This window comes from Trachypithecus francoisi, unplaced genomic scaffold, assembly GCF_009764315.1.
Source record: "Trachypithecus francoisi isolate TF-2019V2 unplaced genomic scaffold, Tfra_2.0 Lachesis_group1, whole genome shotgun sequence".
Lineage (NCBI taxonomy): Eukaryota > Metazoa > Chordata > Mammalia > Primates > Cercopithecidae > Trachypithecus > Trachypithecus francoisi.
The window spans coordinates 139,233,916-139,256,042 of NW_022681454.1; the positions used below are offsets into that span (position 1 = coordinate 139,233,916).

Genomic DNA, 22,127 nt, shown 5'->3' on the forward strand with positions numbered 1-22,127 from the left:
GTGGCTCTGTGTCAAGCTAACCATTTTTAGAAAACTGCTATTGCTCGAATGCTAAATATTTTACCAGTAGAATTAAATTATTAAATTGAAGACATATCAAAAGAGATTAGGAGGTAAGAGGAATAGGGAAGAATGAGAAAAATAGACAGTTCTAGGGGCATAATGAGCTTCTCATTTTATTGTCTCCATCTAGATCATCCTTTGGGAAAGAACCAATTTTGAAGCGCTTAAAGAAGATAACTCCAGTTTCGCTTCAGTCATCAATCATGTGTGATTTTGTGTAGGCAAAAGAAAATCTCAATATTCATTTGACTAACTAGGGCTTTGAAGGCGTCGATTCTTCTGTCATAAGATAGTTGACTCACAGGAAATAAAACAAAGTTCATACAGATAAACTAAAGCTAGAAATGACTAGTGATCCAGGATATAAGAACTAAGAGAAGGAGGAGTCTATAAGTGAGAAAGCAAATCTGGCCTGGCTGGAAAGCAGAAGGTCTAATTATTTGGAGCAAAATCCACCAATTCAACAGTTTGTGAAAGCAACCTAGATCAGACAACTTCATGGGAAAGAGTGGTTCTAAGAGGATCAGTGTTTGAAGGGAAAAAGAGCATACTTCTCGGAATATTTGGGATCTCCAGGAAGAGCAGTTCAAACGAAAGCTCAGCAGAGTGGCTGCTAGCTCAAAGTAAAAGGCTTCAGAGCCCTAGGTATACAGGAAGTTTCAGAACAGAAGAGTAGTTTGCACTACTCCAATTACATTAAAAAGAACCTCCTCCAGGATGCACTGTAGCCCAGGCAAAATGAGAATATGATGCACCTTCTCTGTAAGGTCTTCTTGGCAGTTCTTACTTACGCTACGTTCCAAATTGCCAAAAGTTGAGGGCTTAGATTCAGTCCTGACTGTGTGATTTTGGGTTTGTTATGGAGTCTTAAGTGTCTTCATCTGGAAATGGGAATGATAATTATGTTTATTCTCACTTAGTGCTTGTGTGAATCTAATTAAATAAAATGTGTGAAAAAATGTATTAAATTCCTAACAATGTATTAGTAATATACTTCTCAATTTCATCTATATTAGCTCAAACAACTTGCAAAATTGGAATTATTATCTGCAATTTACAGATAAGGAATCAGAGTTTCAGGGACAGAAAGGGATTAACCCAAGATAATAATTAGAATAATATCATTAGGGAATCACTTATACATCTAGCACTATTCTTAGCGCTTTAGGGATGCTGTCTGATTTAGTCTGCAAAACGACCCAGGAATGATGAATTTTTCAGGACTTTTGAGGCAGAGTCAGGATCCAAAGGCTCTCTGAGGCTGGCAGTCCAAATACCAGCCTGGCCCTGATTTCCCTCAGGGGCACATGTTGTAAGCTAAAATTTAAGCTCAAATCTCCTTCTGCCAGTCTATTTCTATTATTTCAGTTGTCTGTTCTTGTTGTTATTTGTATATGTCTGTTCTTAAGAACATTTCTGCAGGAATACTGGTTGCTTCTTTGATGCTATCATAACATAGGAATCTTCAGGTTACACTGCAAGAATTTTGGCTCCCCAATTCTACACAGGTATGCAGTCATCAGATATGCAGTCTAATTCTAGAACTCAACTTGTTCACCTCAGCCTATAAGCTGATTCTTCTTGTCAATTTTCCCTAAAAGAAGCCCAAGGCCAAAAGACTCTATTTCTCTAAAATATAATATATTCATTTGCAAACAATGAAAATTTAAAAGTTAAATAATTATATTCATTTGAAATTTTAAAAAGGATTACTTTTTACAAATAATTGTGTTGGCAGTAATTATGAAACATTTCAAGGGAACATATAAATATATTGATTTATTTTATGAATAAATGTGTGAGGATAAAGCAATGGAATTCATGCATATCAGCCCATAGATATTTATTGAATGTCCAAATGTGCCCAATATGATTCTAGGTAACAGTTTCACAGCACTGAACAAGAAAACAAATTCCCTGTTTTATGGTGCTTATAGTCTAGTATGACAAGAAATTTTTTAAAAAACAATGAGAATTCTAAACAGTGTAATAAACTTGAGAGTGTTAGGGACTGGTGGATCAGGCAAATGTTCTCTGATGAGGTGGCATTTGAGCTGTGACCTAAAACATACCAAGGAACCAGCTGAGGGGGGACAATAAGCGCAGAGACCTAAACATCTGACCTATTTGAGAAGCAGAAAGAAGCCCCATGGGTTGATGGAGAGTGAGCTAGAAAATTAACACAAGGTAAGGTGAGAATGGCCTGCTTCCTAAGACCCATTTTGATTTTTTTCTAAGTAAAATTGAAGCCATTGGAAGATCTTAACTAGGGGAGTAAAGAAGTTACGTTTATATTTTTAGAAGAATGGCTGTTCCATCAGGAAGAGACTGAGCAGGGACAAGAATAGAAACAGACTCACGAGGACTTGCCTGCTGGCCCGGGTGAAAGCTCACAATGGCTTGTAATCGAAGGACAGTGGTGAGGATGGAAAGAGGCGGTGAAATTCAGAATATATTTTCAACCTAGAACTTGCAGGACTTGATGATGGATTTAATATGAGGTTAGAGAAAAAGAAGAATCAAGAAGGCATTATGGTTTGGGGATTTGAGTAACTAAGTGGATGGTGGTGTGCTTTATGGAGATAGATATCATGGTGGAATTAAAAAAAAGTAGTGATTTAAAAACTCAGGTTTTAGCCATCTTAAAATTTTTAAAATACCTCCTAAACAAGCGAGTGGTGTTATCTGGTAGCCAGTTGCCAGTTGAATATGGGAGTAGAAAGCTCTGTGGAAAAGTGAGAGCAAGAGTTACAAATTTTGAAAACAAAGGCTTATAAATATTCCCTAAAGCTGTGGACCTTGGAATTGCTTAGAGGAAAAAGTAATTTGCATTGGGATAAAACTGACATTCTATATTTGAACAAATTTTGAACTGGAATACCCACATGCTCAAACTGACTTCTGCCACCTTATCACTGTGGATAACAGCTGAGAATAATCTCTTTGTCACTGGTAGAGGTGACGGAGGAGTAAGGGACAGAGAACTTAAGCTTTGGGCTTTTTTCTCCCAGAAATGTCACTGCAGGCAAGTCACTTAACCACTCAAAGATTGAGTTTTTTCCACTACAAAATAGGAATAACACTGCCTTTGCCAACTACAAAAGCTCAAATAAGAAGTATTTGGGGAAAGACTGTTTTATACAATAGAAATGTAAGAGAACTTATCTTTAATCTTGCATTGCACTCCATTAGGTCTCTTCATGTCCCCATGGCATGGTCCCCAAGTGACTTAGGATACATTTGGATGCCATCTGCTCAACAAGAAAACTGACTGACAAACTTCTACCACACAGACAGCAGCATCAGGCGACTTCTCTCTCTCCCAACCCTGGTGGCTTTTGATTTTACAGAAAGCGAAAACATCTGATAAACAAAGCCCTGAGGTAGTCCTGCTTCCTCAGTTACCCCAAGTAGCAACAGATGCTGCATAGAGAGACCTGTTTCAGTGACCAATGCTCTCAGTAATTAGACAATGGAGGGAGAAAGTAATTAGGTAAACCACATAGAAATAGAAATAAACTGTATGGGATATGTTGGTCATGGATGAAAGACAAATTTTAAAAACAGTATAAAGGAAACATTTAGGAAAAAATAACTAATAAATAATTTGCTCAATCCATGTTGAATAATCAATTTAAGCCTGTGAAGTTAAACCTGATTAAAGACATGCCGTAATTAAAAAGTTCCTACAATGTATTACTTAGAAATAAACATGACAAGAAGAATAGATCTATTTTATGTCAACACAGTTCAGTTAAATGATATAGTCCTGGCAGGAGAAGTGGGAGAGAAGTTTGAGGTCTTATATACTTCTCATTTATTAATTGATATATCATATCTCATATCTGCAGGGTGCACCAAATGATAATTTAGACCAACGTCACTAAGAACAGGCTACAATCCAACTGCAGAACATGCTAAATCTTGGTCACCAGAAAACCACTACCCACCTGACAGATGTGTAAAGAAGCTCTAATTGGTTCATTTTCTCTTCTTTCAATTAAATAACTATATCAGAAGTACAAAAACCTCATATAGGCCTTAGATAACCTTTTATTACTGTTCTGTTTCCCATTCCTGTGCTTTTAATCATAAACCACAAAGAACATGGCCTTTGGAATTAAAATCCAGATTGCTCTACATTCTAGACATATGCCTTCACACAAGTGAATGAACTTGTCTGTGAAACACAGGTAATGGGAAGCAACTGTGGAGCCTGTAATAGGAACGAAGGATAAAATGTCAAAAGTGTTTAATGCCTTGTGCTTAGAAGGTGTTTAGCAAGTGATGGCAATTACTATGCACAAAAGGGCAGTGGACTTTTTCTACACAAAAGGGAGTAGACTCCCTGCTCAAGGAAGTTTGGAGTGTGATAAAGTGATTTATTCAAGGAAATATTAACCATACGTTAACCAACCACTTACACTAATTCATTTAATCATCACAAGAACTTTATAAGGTAAATAGTAATATCCTTCCCGTTTTCCAGATAGGAAATAGAGATTCAGAAACATTGGGCAATTTTTCTAAGGCCTTATAACTATAGAGTAGCAAAGACAGGATTCAAACACTAGCAAGTTGGCATCATACTCCTAGTTCTTAGTTGGAAGCTATACTGCCTCCCTACTTAGGCTCAGTTTCAGCCTGGAATGCAAATCCATTTCTATTTATTGTCTTTATTTTTGTTGTTGAGTTGTTGGTGAATGCTTGTTCTGAAAAATATCTCCTTGAAAGTACTGCTAGTTATCCGATGCTCTCAAAATTGACATAGCTCAAAGAAAGGCTCAATGGGAAAATTATTGCCTACATAAGTAGGCAACTAGAGGCACAGCCTGCCTAAAAAGTCCTCTCTGTCCAGCTCAACATGGCCTGAGCCTCCTCTGAGTTTCATCTAGCACAGCCCCAGAGGCAGTAAGACTCAATACATCATGATACCTATATATAATTTGGTGGCAATAAAAATGTTTAAAGACTTGTGTTCATTTAGAATTTTAAAGTGAGTCTCTGATATACATGCGACAATTATAGAATATTGCAAGAGAATTTCTAGAGCTTTAATTTATTTTAGAGTGGAATTATAAGCAATATAGAGGGAAATGTAAATGAGCATTAAATGTATCACCTTGGAAAATGAGCTCTAGGATTTCATGTATTTTTCTATTTCTTTTTTTCTGAATTCTCTCTCGAGTTCCTCCTAAACCAACTGAAATCCTGCTCATTCTTTAAGACTTGGTCCAAATGCCTCCTCCGTTGAGATCTGTTTTCTATGCCATTGTTATAATGAATTATACTTGCTCAGCCCTTCTATAGTTCTTGGCTTATGCCTTTATTTTGCCCTTATCACAATCTGCCTGACATTATTAAAGTTGTTTATCCTCATCATCTCCTGAAAACTCCTAGGAAGTACGAATCAACGAGGAGGGGGATATTGACTGATGGTTAAAAGCAGGAGCCTCTGAATCAGACAAAACTCAGCTTAGATCCTGACTCCAACATTCAACTTCTGTAAGATCTTCAGAAAGTAGACCTTTGAGAATCTAAGATTCTTAATCTGTCCAGTAATGGCAATATGGGAGGAGATATTATGTTATGAACTCAGACTCCTGGGTTCAAAGCTTAGGCTCACTACTTTACCTGTTTATATTTAAGTTTTCTTACATAGAAATCAGGGTTGATAAAAGAGCAATTACTCATAATGAAATAAGAAGTAATTAATATATGTAAATTATTTAGAACAGCATATGGCAAACAAGTAAGCACTCAATAAATGTTAGTTACTTTTAATATTATTATCCTGTAGAATTGTGGTGAGAAACACATGACTTGCTGTTTGTAAAGTTAAGCCCATAATAGATGCTGAAAAAAATGGTAGTTGTTGCTGTGTCCTCCTAGGGCTTTGAACAATGACTTGTCATTAGAAGGCGCCCAGAAAATGGTAGTTCAGGGAAATCCAATGTTTTATAAGGGATGTGTTATACTACAAGAAGCAAGAAGGCCAGGTGTGGTGGTTCATGCCTGTGCTCCCAGAACTTTGGAAGGCTGAGGTGGTAGATTCACTGGAGCCCAGGAGTTGAAGACCAACCTGGGCAACATAGTGAGAACTCCCTCTCTACAAAAAATAAAATTAAAAAAACTAGTCAGGCATGGTTATGAGCACCTGTGGTCCTAGCTACTCGGGAGGCTGCTGGCAGAAGGATTGCTTCAGCCCAGGAGTTAGAGGCTGCAGTGAGCTATGATTATGCCACTGTGCACTAGTCTGCGTGACAGGGTGAAACCCAGTCTAAAAACAAACAAACAAACAAACATAAAACAAAACAAACAAACAAAATAATCAAGAAAATAGATGGCAATCAATTTATAATGAGGCAACAAAATATAAAATAAGGCAAGCACAGGCCTTGTTTAATTCTTAGCAGTTGCTTCTCTTATCACATCCCATGTGGTGAAGTAAGAGTTTTATCAATAGAATAAATGTGAAAATATACCTCTGTGCTTGGTATTCCCTTCAGCTAGCATACCATGTAGAAGGTAAAAATACTGAGGAAGGTATACTAAAACCCTCCATTCTCCCACTGGAGTTTTAAAAAAGTTAGAGCTCTATAATCATTTATAGAACATAGACCAGCAAGAGAGTAGGACTGTGAACATAGAAGATAATTCATAAATTGGGCCTCCTATGATTTTTCCTTTAGAAAAACATATAAAACAATGGCTGATTTATAGCAATTTATAAAGTATAAATGGACCTGACATGCAGGTTAATGAAGGCCCTTGCAAGTTGTAAATGCTGTGTCTGTAAAGAGATGAGACATTTTCTTGTGCAGATTGTCAGTGGGGCACATTTCTATACATTTTTAAATACCGAGCACAGAAAACTGATCACATGATTTTATCTTTTTTTTTCCCCTAAATGGGCTATTAAAATACAGTACCTGCATATACAAAATCCAAAGTCAGTTCACATTATTTAATACATGACCTAATAGACAAAGTATTTAGAATCAGCCCTCTCCTGGACAAAGCCTTAACCACCAGAGGGGATAAGCACTCCTTATTTATAGCCACTATAATATTTGAATTAACCTACCTGAGGACTTCTTGTCATTGTACTGGGACATATTGTTGTGAAAAAACTGAATTCTAATCATTAAACTCTAGGATGGTACACATCATTTACCTGGTACAGACGTATACTGAATTGCATATCTACATGACACTTCTTTCAATCATCCACTTCCATAGAAAAAACAGACCTTCTACGACTGGTGGCTTACAGAGTGAATATGAAGTTAATTTCCTATTAAAAAAAACTTTATGTATTTTTTATATATTAAAAACATTTTAATATATACCACTCTTCCCAAAGGATCAGGATGTAGATGAATCAAAAATCCTATTTGAGGAGAATACTATTTTCATTTTCCTTCTAGAAATACAAGATGGCGGGCCTTTCTATATGTAGCTTGTATAATAAATAATTATTTATTGTGTGTCTTTTTTGTATGTTCTGAATTTGGAGCTTTCATCTTGTTCCAAACACCAACCATCTGCTCATACAGCTCTCCTACTCTAGAATGTAATTTCCCCTTTCCTCTAATTATTCTAATCCTGTTTCCTTTCTTCAAAAATTGGCCTTAGTCAGTCTTCCTTAGCTAGCCTCAGTGACTACTCTTTCTCATAAAATTTTTACGCAATCCCTAATGTTCTTAGGTACCCTAGGAAATAGTTTAGCTGTTAAATGATTTTTAATGATTTTAAGAGTAGTAGTTCAATTTCTCTAATTCTATTTAGAGTTAATTAAAGGCAAAAAGCAGAATTTTACGTCTTAAGATATGCCACTTTTCTTGCTCAGTGCATTCAGGTTATTTATTAAAAACAACAACAACACTTGATTATGAAATTTACATGTGTAGTTTGCAAAGACTTTACAAGATATAGAAGAGCATAACAAAGGAAATAAAAATTCTACCAACTGATGAGAACCATGATTGAAGATACACACATCTTCCAATCTTGTTCTCTTGCACACAGAGACACAGATAGTTAAATAAAGGCCATATTGTGCATATAGTTTGTTATCCTGCTTTTAAAACTTTCATATTCTTTTGTGTGATGAAATATCCTTCTGATAAATGATTTTTAATGACTGATTAATATCCTATCTTATGAACATATGTTTCACTTTAAAAATTAAACAATAACTTATGCTGATCAACTCTGAGTTGGGGATGAAATACAGTGGCTTTTACTTTCTTTCATCCCTCCTGAATTTGACATAGAAGAAAAGCCAGGGAATGAGATGGCAAAACAGAAAAAAAGAGGGTTAAATATGTCTAAAAATGTATGATGGATGGCCACATTCTAGATATAATTATGATGTGTTTCTACATTGCCTATTGTTTATTTTTGTGATAATTTTTGCTATATTAATATAAAATTATAGCAGCTAATGTAGATTTACCCATTTTAGAGAAAACCGACAAATAAAGGCTTTGTTAAATAATTTGAATCACACAAATAATTTGAATCCTATTTTATGTGCCAGTAAAACCTATGGTGAAGCACTCAGCACATTTTAAATTTAAGAGAAAAAATTTTTTGAAGAAAATTATTCTACACATAATATATGGATTCTTAAAAGAAAACAGCTCCACAAAAGGCAAAAGATCTAACAATCTGTTGGCTTCAAATCCCGTATCTCTCCATCCTTTACTCACTAGATGTTCAGCAGCATCCAAACCAGGCCTGATCCCATTATTCAGACAGCTGCAGCTTAGTTAAAGGTGAAAGTGAGGGGACAATACAAGAAGCATGAGAGTAAGGTCTCACTGGCTCAGCACATAGTCTACCCTGCAGTTGTCCTACTCTGATCTTGGGATTTCAGTAGCCCAGCAAATGGTCCTCCACTATCTTGCCATTTTCCCTGCGGCTTTTTTTTTTTTTTTTTTTTTTTTACCTCAAAACCAGAACAACGTGTAACTTGGTTCCATTCCTGGTCAAATCACTAACCTAATTTACTACCCTTTGATCCCAATATTCCCATTATAAGAACCCTATTATGTGTTATTTAAATGTCTAGTATAGCTCGTCCCCTCCTACTTGGAAAGTCACCCAATTCTTAGGATCAATATGGACAATATCCAAATTAGTATCCATACCCTGCATAAGCACATAGAGGTCTTCTTTGAATTCTATATCTAAAATAGTCTCTCTTTCGCCCAAGTCAAGTGCCTCTCCCCCGGATATGTTCTATCCAGTGGCCTATCTTTCTGTCTACATAGAACTTAACACTATCTGAAATGATTTTATATATAGGTTTTCTATGCCTCTCCCAATATAATTTAGATGAGCAAATGACCTGTGCTTATTAAGGCTTTCACTCTAGCTTCCAAGCCCCCATTCCTATCATAATCAACCCCAAAGCTTGTTGACATGTACAAAATGTATCTTTTATTGTATCCCGTATCTGGTCATTTGGCTTGCATTGAGTATTAGCCATCAAGGAATAAATTAATTTCAAAAACATTACTTCAGAGTGTCAAGGAAAGAACACATGGAACACATATGCAAACATATGCATGCCATTCTTTCCTATGTATTTAATAGGTATTAGTATCTATTGTTTTGGATTTATAGTATATGTTGATGTACATATAAAATATGAAGACATTCTCAGAAGCATTCTATTGACTCTAGACACAATAAGTGGAGGTGAATAATTACCAGGAGAAAAACGTTAAAGTAGTTCATAGAAATGTATTTTATATACTTGTCAAGATCAGTCTTCTTTATACATTTTCCACAATTGTTTCCATAAAGAAATGTCCTTAGTTTTTAAGAAATGATCCCTCCTCTTAAATGCCAACTTTATTGAAATCAAAACAACTTCATTAAACCATAAACAAACTCAGTGTTCTCTTAGGTTTTTAACTATTTCTTTCTTTGTGAAAAAAAAAAAAAGTATTGATACACTCGAAGAAACAAAATATGAGGAAACAGAGTTGCAGTTGTAGGGGTGAATTATTTAATTTAAACGCAGTCAACCTTTAGAAATACAGTTAACTATGGACAAGAGATACTCAGTTTTTCAGTACATGCTTATCTTGTGCTCAAGATGCTTTTAGCCAATTAGCTTGCTCAATTGACTAAGTATCTCCTATCTTACTTATTTGGATAAGTAAGGAACTTCAGCAGAGGAACTCAATAAGCAGAGGAACTTCAACAAGATATAATTATTATATAGCAGCACACAAACAAAGCGGACACAAATCCTTGATGGAAAATAATTTATACAAAGCAAGATGGTATCTAACAAATTGGTCGGTGTGGCTGCTTTCCTAATTTAAAAAGCAAGGCCATTGAAATTCCTAAATAATTTGAATACTTTGGTTAAGAGTAGAGAATCAAACACCAAAGATTTCCTTAAAAAAATTAGATGAGGCTGGGCGCGGTGGCTCAAGCCTGTAATCCCAGCACTTTGGGAGGCCGAGACGGGCGGATCACGAGGTCAGGAGATCGAGACCATCCTGGCTAACACAGTGAAACCCCGTCTCTACTAAAAAATATAAAAAAACTAGCCGGGCGAGCTGGCGGGCGCCTGTAGTCCCAGCTACTCGGGAGACTGAGGCAGGAGAATGGCGTAAACCCGGGAGGCGGAGCTTGCAGTGAACTGAGATCCGGCCACTGCACTCCAGCCTGGGCGACAGAGCGAGACTCCGTCTCAAAAAAAAAAAAAAAAAAAAAAATTAGATGAAAAAGCCCTCTACCTTACTGAATTTCTTTTTCCTAGAATTTGTTCTTGTTTTACTTCTGATTAAATAAATATGCACACCCTTAAACATGATACAAATATCTAAGAAGCTATTATTCTTTCATTAGTTGTTAGGAAATGAATAGAAGTGACTCATACAATAGGTGACATCGAAGGATTTGTGGGATTAAAAAATCTCAAAAAAATGACATAAATATACAGTAAAATATACAAGGGTTTATCTGTAATATCCTTGAGGGAGTAGTTTTTAAAAATTCTTCAAGAAATGGTGTAGTTGAAGATCTTAAGCGCTAAGGAACCTAACCGTTTGGGGACTATGTCTTCTAGGATCAACAACAAAGTTCCATGATGACTTGAAAAAACATTCATCAAGCATTTCTTGCCATTTGATAAGATAGAATTATTTGGTGTTGTTTCTTAGCATATTTTAAAAATAAATATAAAAAAAGGAAATTGGAGTTTTTTATACTGGAAGAACATTATTATGAATAAATTCTTGCAGCTGCTAATCTCTTAATTCGGTGATTCAAAAACGGAAATACAAGTGATGATAGTGTTGTTACTGAAATTTACTTGGCTTTCTAAACAAACAGCATAGTTAGTCTTTGAACAAGATAGATTCTCTTAATTGCACTAGAAGACAGGTATTTGGCTCAGGTATGCCATTTCTTGAAGGCTGGCCACCACATTTGCCTGACAATTGCCACCCTAATTGCTTCTGCTTCTTCAGATTCCCTCTTTCTCTAGCAGGCAAACAAGAAAGCTTTATTTGTGCTTGGAAATACATCAAACCACTCTAATGAAACTTCACTTTTCAGAAGTACTGTCAAAAATGTAAAAAGTGAGTTTCTTCTCTTAAAAATGAAAGATGGATAGATGTAAGCTCAAGTAGTAAGAGTGACGAGTGCCTAGCCTTTCTTTTGCTCTTCAGCTCCATTTCCAAAAACATGTTTTTTTTTTTTTATATCTGATACAATCTGAAAACTCTCTAGAGAAAGAGAGAGAGAAAAGAAGAATAGCTTCATTTTTGACACTATAAAATTTTCTTGAGTTTTTCACGTTTCTGCCTGTTTCTCAATACCTGGAAAAATTTAAGTCTTTAATATTTAATTTATAGCACATTTTTAGCTATATTTGTAACAAATAATGTTCAAAAAATGAATTACATATCAACTATGGTCTCAATGTTATATTTTAAAATAAAATATTTTTAGCAAAAAATATAAACATAAAACATAATAAAAATGCATGTTCCTAAAATACTTAGAAATTCCAACCACTAAAACTCAGTATAGAGTATGTATACTGGGTTTTAGTATTTCCATTTGCTCCCCAAACTTTAGAAAATACATGTTAAAATGTAAAACTGTTTATACTATAATACTATATGTGGTCTCTGTATATGAAATTGAATATGTGCATGTATTAGTCTATAAAACTTAGTTTAAAATAACATGTAAAAATAATACTGTCTTTCCGAAATAATTCAGAACCATGAAAGGGAAAAAAAAGACCAGTCGATATAGTGCATATGAACCACATTTTTACCTTAAGTATCTCTTGGTAGCGAATTTCCTAATGGTATTTTTGCAGTCATACTTAATTCAAATATAAAGTAGTTTCCACTCATTAGTTAAGTAGTGGACTGGTGTCAGAATGTATACTTTTAATTCATCCTTGGACAAAGTTACAAATTTTTACATGTGACAGATATTTAGAGTTGCTTAAACAAGTCAAAGCTTGATTAAAAGTTAAATTCTCACATGTCACTGGCATGTTCACAAAAATCAATATGGAAGAGTCAGGGAATGTTCTTGAATAAGACAGAAATGGGCAAGAATCCTGGAAATGCCATAAAGAACACAAAGACAAACTATAGGTGGCCAATCTCCAGCCCAGGTATAGAAAATTAGACAAACAGAGTTGCAGGAATGTTGGTTAGCAACAAAATGCAGTCACTATGTTAGAATGAGTGCTGGGCATGGAATGTGTGATCAGTAGACCTGGTTGAGAAGCAAAACTATCACCACTGAACCTTGTATCCTTGGGCAGCAAGTTAATTCCTATAAATTTGGAGAAAATAACACCTACCTTATAGAACAATTTTAAAAACAGAACAATGTTCATAAAAATTTGTAAAATATGTATTGATGTAAGCAATGTACCTATACTTTGCAAAATACTACACAAATTCTTATATTTATTGATACAAATAAGATGGAATTTCTTACCAAGGATGAATTCCAACTGTGGTTCATTTGGAGTCTTCTGGATACCTATAAATAATAGATGCAAATTCAGCTTTAAAAAAAATCGAATTATCAAGAATATGTCAATATATATTACTATGCTTCATCGTGACCAGAATGAATAAATACATTATTTGGCAGAATGAATAAACTTGGTTTATCAGGCCTATAAATAATCAGTTCTCAGGGCAGGGCATAATATTTGTTGCAGAACTAGATGTGACTTAAGATTTGATTGGTCATTTTATCTCTATGGTTATAAAGAAACCAAGAAATATTGTTTTTGTAAGCCATGGCAAACAGAAAACATATTTTACAACTGTGTTTCTTTTGGATGCAATGTAGACAGAAGTGTATCCTTCATAAAGAACCCCCTTACCAAAATACTCTCTTAAATGGATTTTTTCCAAGCCACTCTGACCTGCTGTAAATAGTAAATCAATAACAAAAAAGATATCTTCAGCCAGGTTATGATGGACATTATAGTGCTGGTTATTCTACTAATTTATTAATAGCTTAAACCAACATTTTATAAAATGTTTCCATTGTTTCGGTTAGCAATGTTTAAAAAATATAACAAGATGGCTAAATAATTTAAGATGAACTAGGAGGGAAAGTGAGTCTGGGGACAAAGGTACGGAAATGGAACCATCTAATGGCTAGAGGTAGAGTGATCAGATTGTGGGAAGTGATATGGGTAGATGCCTGAAGACCACACACAGTGTAGAAGCTTCCTAAACAAGAGTGGATGACTGGATGTATGAATGGGATGCCATTTGTTACAACTCAAGGGTGGCCAAATAAGTAAAACTAACATGTATGGAAAAGTAAACTATTTAGCAATAAATGAAAGAATATTATACAAATCCTTTCCTTGCTTATTTTTGCTGGTGCATTCATCAGATACTATTTAAATTTACTGGCATTTGGTCACTAATACATTTTAAGAATTACCCTTTTGTACAAAAATTAACTGCTTTTTATTCACAAAGTTATCTATTTATTTACTTATTTATTTTTGCGCAGTAACTGTATTTTTTTTCTTCTGTTGATATTTAGCAATTGCTTTGGTTAACAATTTTTAGATTTTTCAAGAGAGGTTAAAGTGACAATCATTAGGTAGGCTTTTGTGAACTTGAAATGTCTGGAATTTTTAAAAGGTCATTAACAATTAACTCTGCTTTAAACATTGACAACCAAATTTCTCAAAAATGCCTCCAACCAATACAATTTTCTAAAGATTAGCTTTATAATGTAAATTAAAAGAGGTTAGGCATATATTGGCCAGTGTTAAATAATTAGACTATAGGAATCTTCTGAAAAGAAAAGAAAAGAAAAAGGCATAATTCATGCTAAACAATAAAACCCAAACCCTAGAATTTTAAATATAAAAGCAAACATACAATTCTTCCAATGATTTTAATTACTTGAGTAATAAAAAATGAATTTTAATGTTCACATGCAAACTTGACCAAATCTCCACTGGCTCTGTATTTGTGGCTTAGTGCTCTTTGGTATGGCAGTGACAGTCTAAATTTCCAGTGTAACCATTTTTTTCTTAATGCTTTCAACTTAACTTCCTTTTGGGTTTAAAGACAGAATTTCTACAGTATAAAAAATATTCCCATATAAGATTATATAAATACCAATAGAAGTTATTCTTAGAAAGTATTAGTGTCTAGAAGGTATACTTAAAAAGTATTAGGCTCTTAATATATATTCAAGAGCTTTGATCTTGTTACTTGATATTTAACCGTTTCATGGATTATCATCTATCTTACCCAAGATAAAAGATGAGAGGCATATCATACACTCACACCACCAAGGTAAATAGTGCAAAGGAAAAAATATTTAGGTAATTTCATGCCATTTGTTAGAACCGAAGTTCCTATGAATCTATGAATACATATATATATGTGTATGTTTCGTCGACCCAATTTGCATCTTTAGATGCAAAAACAGGGAGGGATACACACATACTTACTTGTGAACTGACAGTCCCCGGGATCACTGGCCTGGGCTGTAGGAAGAAAGTGCTGCCCTTCTTCTGATGCCCCTTCCTCTTTAATTTCCATGATCAACCTTCACAGTTTTAAAATTTTCCAAATTTTCTTGTCCCAATGTCACTTCCAGTGATTTCTGGTTTAATGTAGATGTATCTTCACACTAAAGATCTGATATCCCACTCTGAAATTCTGTACCTAGGAAACATCAAAAGTTAAAATTTCAGTCATATTGGAGTTCAGTACAAAGCTAAAAATTAAAGGTAGGTAGAGACTGCAACTACATTCAAATAAATTTTCTTCCTGCCTACTCCACTCATACTTTCAGGACCATTCCACACAATTAATGCATCATAAAGTCTAGGTTTAATAGGTATTCTCAAGGCAATTATTACATAGTCATATGAAAGATTTCTAAAACATGACAGGTATATTATTTCTCTTCTAGTTCATTCTGAAAGATAGCAGATAGCTGTAGAGGCTGCTAACTTAGTATAAAAACTAATTTAGCAGCAAGAGCATGTAGCATCTTGTCAAGACATTACCATGTTTTGGCAAGGTGAATATTACTATCGTTCTTTCCATTAGAATTGCCCTTTACGCTCATCTCTCCATCCACCCTTGTTAGAACATTATTACTGACCACATAAAAAATAATTTGGCATGACATTTTTATTCCAAGATGAGCCAACAGGTTATACAGGAGAGTTTCCAACCTCATTATTATCCATGGAGTCTTTCGCTGCTCTGCTTGATAAGGGTGTAATTGTTTAATGATCATGGTATATGCTGAAAAGAACGAATCATTCTTCTAAAAAGCTAAAGCTCAAGGGGAAATGAAAGCAATAGAAAAATTGATGAAAATTAGCATGGGGAAAGAAAGACACTCCAAGAATTTAATACCCTGTCATACAGACAGCCTCAAATACTTACAAATTCATTTTGATATTTAGCATGATATATATGACCAAGAATAAATTTTTTAAAAATCAATGTTGTTTTAAATCAAGTTACCAGCTGAATTAAAATGTTTAAAAATATTTAAATATCTGTCCAATGCCATGTAATGAGCTAGCAGTAGTCAAGTTTGGTTTGGAATATTAATAAGGTCTCAAACTTCACAAACCAACAGCCTCACTCTGTGGTTCTTGGTAAAGTGGTTTCATTTATAATTCAGCTCTAGTTTGAAAAAATCTGGCAGTAATTAAATTCAAAAAGCTTCTTGAATTTTTAGAAAATAGTAGAATAAAATTATGGATAAATACATTTTGGCTTCTAAGGATGCAATCAAGAATATTTCTGGGGATAGAAGGCTATTGCACCATCAATTAGACCAAATCCATCAATTTAAAAATTATGTTTTGAATTAATAATAAAGCTTGAACAACGATCATGCTTCCTAATTTTTTTTACCATTAAATTTAGAAGTCTTTTCTGATAAGAACACACACACTTCATAGCACCACGTTCTACCAAAGACCTATGACAAATGCTAACAGTGAGATAATATCTGTAGCAGACTGCAAGGCATGTGTGACTTGGACGTGAGGACTATATAATTTGTTAACTTCACTATATTTCTTGACCAAAGACTCAATCCACAATCCTGATCAGTCATCTTCAAATGCGAAAAGGAGTCAATATGATGAATCCTAGCAAAATAACACTTTAGCACACTATCGGTGAATAATTAATGAAATAAATGTCTAACTCTGTGTATCGGTATCTGTGCACTTGTATAATTTGAGGATGGGAGGAGAAGACTGATGTAAGATGTCTACAAAGGCTCATTAATGTGGTCCCATTTTAAGCATACTACCCATGCAAAACTAATTCGCTAAGTGAAAATAAATTCAATTTTAGAGAGAATGAAGTTAAATACACAAAACAAGAATTATGAGATAACCTCTTGATATTCGTTTATTTTCACTGAGGACAAACTTAAGATTTGGTACTTGTTATCCAAGCACACACTTCAGAAGGAATTAGTCACAAAGCTCATGAAAGTAACTGCATTTTTAGCTGTTAAATAGAGCATTTACCTATGGTTATAACATACAACAGTTTATTTTCTGTGCCTACTTGCAAAATTTTTTCCACAATAATAGATTGTGGTTGTTGTATACCACAAGCATGTTTAAAAGAGATAGCTTTTAAGCATAGTTCTACTCAGGCCAGTTCTCACATCTTTTATCTTACTCAGAAGAGGTACAAGCTGAATGGTCATCATACTCATAATACTCTTGGTTCTCTCACCCTCCCCCAGGGACAAAAGATGATTGGTAGTTATAGTTCAGTTACATTTAATTGAACAATATTTCTTACTGACCACTACAATAACAGATATTTGTTAATATTTTGTACATCTCACAGTATAAACGGCAATCTGACAGACACATAAAATCATGCAAGAAGGTTATTATTAATTAGGAAGACAAGACTAACAACACACATTGAAAAACTGGAGACATTACATAATGAGGGGGCAAATGTGATGCACTCAACATTAGTACAGTGCTGTTCCCTCACTAGTGATAAGTAAATCAAGTAGCATCTTTGTATCAAGCTAGTGTTCTGGTAGCAAATTGCAGGTACAGGAGATTGGTGTTAAGGAGAATGCCCTTAGTTGTTATGGTTCCTTTTTAATAGCATATTTCAGGGATAGTGTCGTATATCAGAGTTCTCATCAAATTTGAGATTTTTAAAAAACGGAAATAGAGATTAAAAGAAATAAGAAAGATAAAGAAATTAAAATAAAAAGTACAGAAGATGAAAGGAGCAATAAGAGGTGTCAGATTTCTTAGTGATTACATGTAAAAAGTTATAATGAGGGCAATCACTTTGCAAATATTAAATAATGCAACTTATTTACCTCACAGTCATCTATAGAGACCAAGACATGTTATTTTTTAGTCCAGTGTAGAAAATGGCAAAACAAGTTTGAAGAAACAAGGTGTGCTAAATCCTCTACCTCTCCTTTAGTGAACTACAGTGATGTACCTGTATGGTCAAATTCCAAAATTTTTACATAATGAGCTGAAGACACTCTTGAAATCCATGAAGTTGGAATCAGAGGTAGACAAAGACAGGTAAGGGAGACCAAGTCAGGGTTCAGGGAGTGGTGCTTCTGTCTAGGACTTTAAATCCCTGAAGGGAGGAGAACTCACTGGTGGATGGCAAGTGGATGTCCTGTCTCCATTGCAAATATAGGAGGAGCCATCTTTCAGGTTGTCCCTGTGGAAACTTTGAACTTTCTACTGGGAGTGGAAGAGAGTCCAAAAATCAGATGGGCAGAGGGACACGGCCTCAGTTTAAACCCAGCGTTTCCCTTGGCTCCTCTCACTCATGGATGAACCTGAGAAAAGACTACTGGCTCTCAATGTGTGGATAAAAAGGAAGCTGAGCTGAGACCTAGCACATGTTTCTTATAAAAGGGATATGGTAACCCTGCAGCAGAGGTTATAGTGTTGACTTTCTAGGCCAAGAAGCAGATAGAGGATATGGCCAAAACTCAGTAGGTTTTCTTTGCCATCTAGAGACAAGATGAGGCCAGTTAATCAGAAAGCATGAGAGAGAACAATCTATGTAGCAAGGGTGTCCAATCTTTTGGCTTTGCTGGGCCACATTGGAAGAAAAAGAATTGTCTTAGACCACACATAAAATGCACTACCAGACAGCTGATAAACTAGGGAAAAAAATCACCAAAAAAACTCATAATGTTTTAAGAAAGTTTACAAATTTGCGTTGGGCCACATTCAAAGCAGTCCTGGGGCTGCAGGTTGGACAAGCTTAGGCTACAGGTTACTCCAGCCAGATGGGGGAGCAGTGACTGGGCCAGGATTGCTGTGTCTCAATGGAGGATAGCAAGTATCCACCCAGTAACAGCATGAGTCCAACGAGTTCCATTTGTCCCATGCCACATGGTCACGTGAGACCCTTTTTCTCACACAAGTGATACTATCTTAGAAAATGAAGCAGGGAAAAGGTGAGTTAGCATAAAGATACTTAAACACAAGTGTTTTCAATAGTAGTGAATAGAAAGTTAAAAACTTCTATTCGTTTACTTTTGTTTTGTTTAGTTTTGTGCTCTCATTTAGTGAGTGCTTATTATGACCAAAATATGAAGAAAAAAGGTCCTTTCAATAAGAATGAAACTTGCCATTCCTACCACAAATTTAATTTTTTTCTAGTTAAAATCACTTTTAATGAAATGTTTTAAAAATCCCTACATAGTTCTCCCTTTAAGATAAAAAAAAGTACAGGAATTTATTGGGGGGCAGGAGCGGGGGGGGGGTGCGCAAGATGGCCAACTAGAAGCAGTGGTGATCAGAGGATTTCATCTAAAAGAAGCAAAAGAGCATACAAATCCTGTACCAGCCACCAAAGTATCCAGTTCTGTCATCGGGACTGATAGGCGGCTGGCATGATCCAGAGAGAAAAAGGAAAAGCAGTGTGGTGTGACTGCCCACCTGAGAGCCACACAGGGCAGGGGAACCCCCACACCCAGACAAGGGAGGCAGGAAGTAAGTGTGCTACCCAGCCTGGGGAACCTTGCTTTTTCCAAGGAACTGTGCAACCCATAGATCGGGAAGATCCCACTCATGAACCCACGCCACCAGGGCCTAGGGTCCCAACGACAGAGCCACGCAGATTCTCAACAGCCACTTGACTGGAATCTGCTTAAGTCTGCCAAGCTTGTGGGGGGAGGGGCGGCATCACCACTGCTGCTGTTGCTTGCTGTCTAAGCCTTATGAGTTCCTTGGGGGAGGGGCAGCAGCCAACATTGCAGCTGCTAGCTGCCTAAAACACTAAATTCCCAGTGGGGAAGGGTGGCAGCCATCACTAAAGCTCCAGGCCACACTTTTCCCCTGCTGAAGCCAGGGAGGCTGGATGACAGGGTCCCAAGAGGCATTCCCCACAGCCCAGTCACCAGCTATGGCAGACTACGGCCAGATTGCCTCTTTAAGCCAGACACTGACCCATCCCTCCTCACTGGGTGAGGCCTCCCTACAACTCCAGCCAGGGGCTCAGGGACAGAACTCTGATCTCCCTGAGCCTGAGCCCCTAGAGAAAGGGGTGGCCATAGTCTCTGTGAACCAGCAGACTTAGTCTTTCCTTCTGCTAGCTCTGAGGAATCCAGGCAGCCCAGAAGAGCAGGTTTCCCTTCAGCACAGCACATTCCCTCCACCACTGGACAGCGAAAGTGCTTTGTCAAATGGGTCCTGCTTCCCATGCCACCCAACTGGGTGAGACCCCACAGGGGTCATCAGACACCCTATATAGGAGCATTCCTACTGGCATCAGATCAGTGCCTCTTGAGGTCAGAGATCCCAGAGGAAGGAGCAGGTACCCATCTTTTCTGTTCTCCAGCCTCCTCGAGTGACATCTCCAGGTGCAGGAGCAAACCAGATGAATAGGGCCTGAAGTGAACCTCCAGCAAACCACAGCAGCCCTACAGAAGAGGGAGCTGATTGGTGAAAAACAAACAAAGCAACAACAGCAGCATCAACAAAAATGTCCCCACCAAAACCTCATCCAAGGGTCAGTAGCCTCAAAGATTGAAACTAGACAAACTCATGAAGATGAGAAAGAATCAATAAAAAAAAAAAAAAAAAGATGAAAACCCCAAAGGTCAGAGTGCCTCTTCTCCTCCAAATGATAGCAACACGTCTCCAACAAGGGCACAGAACTGCATGGAGGATGAGATAGATAAATTGACAGAAGTAGGCGTCAGAAGGTGGGTAACAACAAATTTCACTGAGGTAAAGGAGAATGTTCTAACCCAAGACAAAGAAGCTAAGAACCATGATAAAATGTTAACAGGAGCTGCGAACTAGCATAAACAGTTTAGAGAGGAATATAAATCACCTGATGGAGCTGAAAAACACAGCACAAGAACTTTGTGAAGCATACACAAGTATCAATAGCCAAATAAATCAAGTAGAATAATTTCAGAGATTGGAGACTATCTTGGTGAAATAAGATAGGCAGACTAGAGAAAAATCAATGAAAAATCAATGAAAAGGAACCAAAACAACCTTCGAGAAATATGGAATAAAATTTTCAAGAAATATGAGACTATGTAAAAAGACTGAACCTACAACTGATTAGAGTACTTGAAAGAGGGAGAATGGAAACAAGCTGGAAAACACACTTCAGGATATTATCCAGAAGAACTTCCCCAACCTAGCAAGATAGGCCAACATTCAAATTTAAGAAATACAAAGAAATCTACTAAGATACTCCATTAGAAGATCAACCCCAAGACACATATCACCAGATTCTCCAAGGTCGAAACGAAGGAAAAATTATTAAAGGCAGCCAGAAAGAAAGGGCAGGTCACCTACAAAAGGAAGCCCACCAGACTAACAGTGGACCTCTAAGAAGAAACCCTACAAGCCAGAAGAGACTGGGGGCCAATATTCAACATTCTTAAAGAAAAGAATTTTCAACCCAGAATTTCATATTCTAATTTCATATTCATGTGGCTTATGAAGCCAAACTAAGCTTTGTAAACAAAGGACAAATAAAATCCTTTTCAGACAAGCAAATGATGAGGGAATTTGCCACTACCATGACTGCCTTACAAGAGCTCCTGAAGGAAGCACTAAATATTGGAAGGAAAAACCAGTACCAGCCACTGCAACAACATACCAAAATATAAAGACCAATGACACTATGAAGAAACTACATCAACTAGTGTAGAAAATAACAAGCCAGCTTCATAATGACAGGATCAGATTTATACATAACAATATCAACCTTAAATGTAAATAGGCTAAATGTCCTTATTAAAAGACACAGACTGGCAAATTGGATAAAAGGTCAAGACCCATTGGTGTGCTGTATTCAGGAGACCCATCTCATGTTCAAAGACACACGTAGGCTCAAAATAAAGGGATAGAGGAAAATTTATCAAGAAAATGGAAAGTGGAAAAAAGCAGGGGTTGCAATCCTAGTCTCTGACAAAACAGACTTCAAACTGCCACAGATCAAAAAAGACAAAGAAGGGCATTACGTAATGGTAATTCATTCAACAAG

The 22,127-nt window shown here is 36.2% G+C and overlaps 1 protein-coding gene across 5 annotated transcripts in view; it reads right to left on the minus strand.

Annotated features, from left to right (window-relative positions):
- INPP4B (inositol polyphosphate-4-phosphatase type II B) overlaps positions 1 to 22,127 on the minus strand; it is an 865,488-nt gene that overhangs the window by 389,631 nt on the left and 453,730 nt on the right. For all 5 annotated transcript variants that reach the window (XM_033215351.1, XM_033215352.1, XM_033215348.1 and 2 more), the window contains 2 exons: positions 15,068 to 15,284; positions 13,066 to 13,110 (listed from right to left, as the gene is read on the minus strand). In XM_033215351.1, the coding sequence (XP_033071242.1) occupies positions 13,066 to 13,110; positions 15,068 to 15,158 (136 nt within the window). In that variant the 5' untranslated portion in view covers positions 15,159 to 15,284. The remainder of the gene's footprint in view (positions 1 to 13,065; positions 13,111 to 15,067; positions 15,285 to 22,127) is intronic.